The sequence below is a fragment of the Brassica napus genome, chromosome C9 (assembly GCF_020379485.1).
Source record: "Brassica napus cultivar Da-Ae chromosome C9, Da-Ae, whole genome shotgun sequence".
NCBI lineage: Eukaryota > Viridiplantae > Streptophyta > Magnoliopsida > Brassicales > Brassicaceae > Brassica > Brassica napus.
The window spans coordinates 35,972,606-35,977,271 of record NC_063452.1 but is presented as its reverse complement, the minus strand read 5'-3'; the positions used below and the strand labels follow the sequence as shown (position 1 = coordinate 35,977,271).

Below are 4,666 nucleotides of genomic sequence, written 5' to 3'. Positions count from 1 at the left end.
GTTGTTCCGATATTAGCTTGTCCGAGCTAACACAACGTCAGGTTGGGGTACGGGTTGAGAAGCCTTAGGCTTTGGTCTGACGGGACGTGTTAGTGGGCGGAGTGGACTAGTTATAAATTGCACTTTTTGTGACTTTGGCTGGATTGCCTGTTTACCCGTCTTGTAGCGCTCCCAAACCTTGGTAGACGGTCGGGCCGTCGGTCATGTTCTTGTTTGATTGTTGGCCGGTGGTTCGACCTATGCCTAAAACGGTTCGGGGTGTTACAGAGGTGGTATCAGAGCATGGTTTCGTCCATGCGTGACACAAGTGCTTTTTAATGATTTTATCGAGTCAAAGGAGTCGCAAAAAGATGATTAGAAAACCAGCCGCTTCCCGTAGTAGGAATATGACTTACCCTTTTGATTGTGTGCAGATGGCTAATCGCGGGACAGGTGATGATGGACGAGGTTGGATACGGGGAGAGGGTATGGATTGGACAGGCGGAGGATTGGGTTACAGATCTGATCAAGATGATGGAAATGGCATTAGTGAGATGTTTGGACACGATAGGAGCCCTCTGCAGAGAACAATATCTTATCATGTGTACGGTAACAGGACTAGAGTGAGGAGGACAGTTTGGCAGGTAATGGCCCAAGTCGTAATTGGGACCGGAGACATCAAGATGATCCATCCGTTCAATAACACCCAAGGCCAAATCAGAACCGTGCCACTGGGGGACCACAAGATCAAGGAGCGGAAAACACCCTGAAGCTTTTACATGACGTGATGACCGAGGCACTTGGTAACCAAGGCGGGCGTACTCAACCCCCTGAAGTTGCCAAGCTATTATCTACCATTAAGAACATTGGATCCTCCAATCCGATCCTATTGAAGCCGACAAGTGGATTACTATGATGGAAAAGAATTTTGAAGCCATGGAATGTCCGGAGGAGTATCAGAAGAAGATCGCTGTGTACTATCTAGAAGGAGTCGCAACTGGTTGGTTGGAAAGTATCGACAGGCAACGTGGACACACCATCACATCATGGGAATCGTTCAAGGGAGAGTTTGAGAGGAAGTATTTTCCTCCAGAAGCAAAGCATCGGTTGGAGCGCTAGTTCATGGACCTTGTTCAAGGAGATAGGTCGGTAAGGAGTTATGAGTCGGAGTTCACAAGGTTGAGACGACATGTCTTTGATGGGCGCCATGATGAAGCAACTATGATCCGTAACTTGATGTACAGATTGAAGCCGGAGCTTGGAAGTCGTTTAGCTGGAAGGAACTTTAGCAGCTTATCTGAGCTAGTGGAAAAAGCTGTTAATGTTGAGCCTGTATTGGAGGCTGAAAGGAAGACAATACCACATTCTGGTGGACACACCAAGTTTAGCCAAGGAGAAAGGCTGAATTTCAACAAGGGTCCAAGATCTAACAAAGGCAAAGGGAAAGGAGTTGGAGGCCAAGCCAACAATCGTGGTAACACTGGGGTATGTTACACATGTGATCAGCCGGGACATATTTCAAGGTTTTGTCCCAAAAACCAGAGCAATAACCAACGAAGTAACCAGCAGGGTTATTCATCGATAAGGATGGAAGATTTCACTTGTTTCTCTTGCGGTATGAAGGGCCATTATGCATCGTCTTGTCCAAACAAGCCAATCCCTTCGACCCCTCTCGCGATCCGAGCTCCTCCTAGCCGTCCAGCTATTGAGCCAGCACCAAATAAGCAAAACCTAGGAGGTAGAGTTTATGCCTTAGGGGTAGAAAACCCAGACAATGCAGGACCGTCAAGCGGTCCCATCACAGGTATTGGGTGCTTAACCTCCTCTGTTTATTGAATGGAATTTAGTTGTTGGAACATAGTTAGAATGCTGGTTAAGTATAGATTGCTTGATCGCTAGGTTGCGCGTTTAGAAATTTTGGATTGATCATTGATGGTTGTGCGAATTTTGATTAGCTTTTTTTGATTGAGATATTGTTGATTGGGTTACTATGGCAGGAACCATACATGTTGCTGCTAAACCCACACATGTATTGTTCGACTCGGGGGCAACACATAATTTTGTGACCCCTGAAATAGCTGCCCGGTTTTGGGATTGTTTTGTTGTTGACAGGATAAACGTGGCCGTCTTGACCCCCGCAGACCGAACCCTTCAAGCAGATCAGTGTATCAAGAATGTTCCATTGGTCATTCAAGAGAAAGAATTTGTGGCAGATCTGTTAGTCGTGCCTTTGAAAGGGTACGAAGTAATCCTTGGAATGGATTGCTTATCGAGCTACGGAGTTCAGACGATTTTGGAAAGGGAAGGTTGTTGTTTGGCAGAGGTAAGAGACCAGAGATGGTATATTATGGAATCAGTCCTAGTATGACCGTGTCTTTGGTAGCAGCAATGAGAGTACAAGATTTGTTTCTAGATGGGGAAGTGTATTTGGTAACTTTATCGGTTAGTGGAGGAGCCACTAATGATGAAGTTAAGGTCGAAGACATAGAAGTGGTCCAAGAGTTTGAGGATATCTTTGCACCACTAAAGGAATTACCTCCACCTCGGAGTAATCCCTTTACCATTACTTTGGAGCCTGAAGCAAAACCTTTAGCTAAGGCACCATATCGGATGGCACCTGCGTGTTGGCTGAGCTAAAGAAGCAATTGGAGGATCTTTTGGAAAAGGGATTCATACGATCGAGCTCTTCACCTTGGGGAGCCCCTGTACTATTTGTGAAGAAGAAGGACGGAAGCATGAGGTTGTGTATCGATTATCTTGGTATCAACAACATCACGTTAAAATATAAGTATCCTCTTCCGAGGATAGACGAGTTGTTAGACCAACTAAAGGGAGCTAGTGGTTTTCGAAGATTGATTTGGCATCAGGGTATCACCAAATTCCTATTGCCAAGTCAGACATCATGTAGACGGCGTTTCAGATGAGGTATGGGCAGTACGAGTTTGTAGTTATGCCCTTTGGTCTCACAAACGCACCTGCGGCTTTCATGTGTTTGATGAACGAAGTGTTTCACGACTACCTCGACAAGTTCGTGATCATTTTCATTGATGACATCCTGGTGTACTCGAGAAGTAAAGAGGAGCACAAAGAGCATCTGAGACTGGTTATGGAGAGGTTACAGAATCAGAAGCTATTTGCCAAGTTCAGCAAGTGCTCGTTTTGGAAGAGAGAGATAGGATTTCTGGGTCACATAGTATCAGGAGAGGGCGTGGCTGTTGATCCAGAAAAGGTCAAAGCCATACGGGAATGGCCTCAACCTACCACTGTGATGGAAGTAAGGAGTTTTCTCGGACTTGCGGGCTTTTATCGGAAGTTTGTTAAGGACTTTTCCTCCATTGCAAAGTCTTTAACTAAACTTACCGGTAAAGGAGTTCCTTTCTTATGGGTGGAAGAAAACGAGAAGGCTTTCAAGAAGTTGAAGGAAGCTCTCACGACTACACATGTGTTAGCTTTGCCCGAGCAAGGTAAACCTTACACGGTTTACACGGATGTTTCACGAGTTGGGTTAGGTTGTGTTCTTATGCAAGATGGGCGAGTCATTGCATATGCTTCACGACAACTACGGAAGCATGAGGATAACTACAGTACACATGACTTGGAGTTAGCGGCCGTGGTGTTCGCTTTGCGAATTTGGAGATCTTATTTGTATGGAGAAGAAGTGGAGGTATACACGGACCATCAAAGTCTTAAATACCTCTTCACTCAGCCAGATCTCAACCTGCGCCAGCGTAGGTGGATGGAGTTTGTGGCAGACTACGACATTAGGATTCGCTACCATCCTAGTAAAGCAAATGTTGTTGCGGACTCCTTAATTCGAAGAAAGTTGGACGCAGATTTAGAGAAAGAAGTTGAGCTATTGAACCAAGAATTGAAACAAGTGAAGTTGGTCGTTTAGGAAGGACAGACAAGCGAGCCATTGGGACTTCAAGCGGTGAACCAGGCCAGCTTGATCAAAGAATTCAAGAAGAACAACTTAAGGATGAGAAGCTATTGAAGATCTGAGGAACTCAGAGGACAAGCCGGGCCAAATAATGCAGGATATTACTCAGCAGAGGATGGAACCTTGCTAATAAATGGGAGGATCACAATTCCTAAAGGACAACGGCTGAGAGATGAGATACTAAGGATTGAACATCATTCTTTACTTAGTATCCATCCTGGAAGTTCAAAGATGTACCGAGACGTGAGAAGAAACTATCATTGGCCGGGCATGAAGAGATCAGTAGCGCAATGGGTCGCGCATTGTGCAACTTGTCAACAAATCAAGGTCGAACATCAAGTTCTAGGAGGATTGTTGCATAGTCTTCCGATACCTCAATGGAAATGAGACTCGATTTCCATGGATTTCATTACCGGATTACCCACTGCTCCAGGTAGATCAAACAACTCAATATGGGTGATTGTGGATAGGTTAACCAAGGTCACACACTTGTTGCCTATGCGGGACACTGATAAAGTTGAAGTGTTGGCCAAGCTGTACATCGAACTAATCGTGAAATTACGTGGTGTACCCTCAGACATCGTCTCAGATCGCGATCCAAGGTTCACGGCAATATTCTGGGAAGCACTGCAAGAAGCCTTGGGAACTAAACTGTTCAGAAGCACGGCGTTCCATCCAGAAACAGATTGCAAAACAGAGAGAACCATTCGGACCATCAAGGACATGCTTCGGATGAGTATTCTCGAT

General features: G+C 45.4%; 1 protein-coding gene across 1 annotated transcript; it reads left to right on the top strand.

Annotated features, from left to right (window-relative positions):
• The first annotated feature begins 1,101 nt into the window (after nucleotides 1-1,101).
• On the top strand, nucleotides 1,102-2,616 carry LOC106421419. Its single transcript, XM_013862267.1, has 3 exons — nucleotides 1,102-1,783; nucleotides 1,977-2,285; nucleotides 2,366-2,616. The coding sequence occupies exons 1-3, from the start codon at nucleotides 1,102-1,104 to the stop codon at nucleotides 2,614-2,616; spliced, it is 1,242 nt and encodes a 413-aa protein (XP_013717721.1).
• The last annotated feature ends 2,050 nt before the right edge of the window (nucleotides 2,617-4,666 follow it).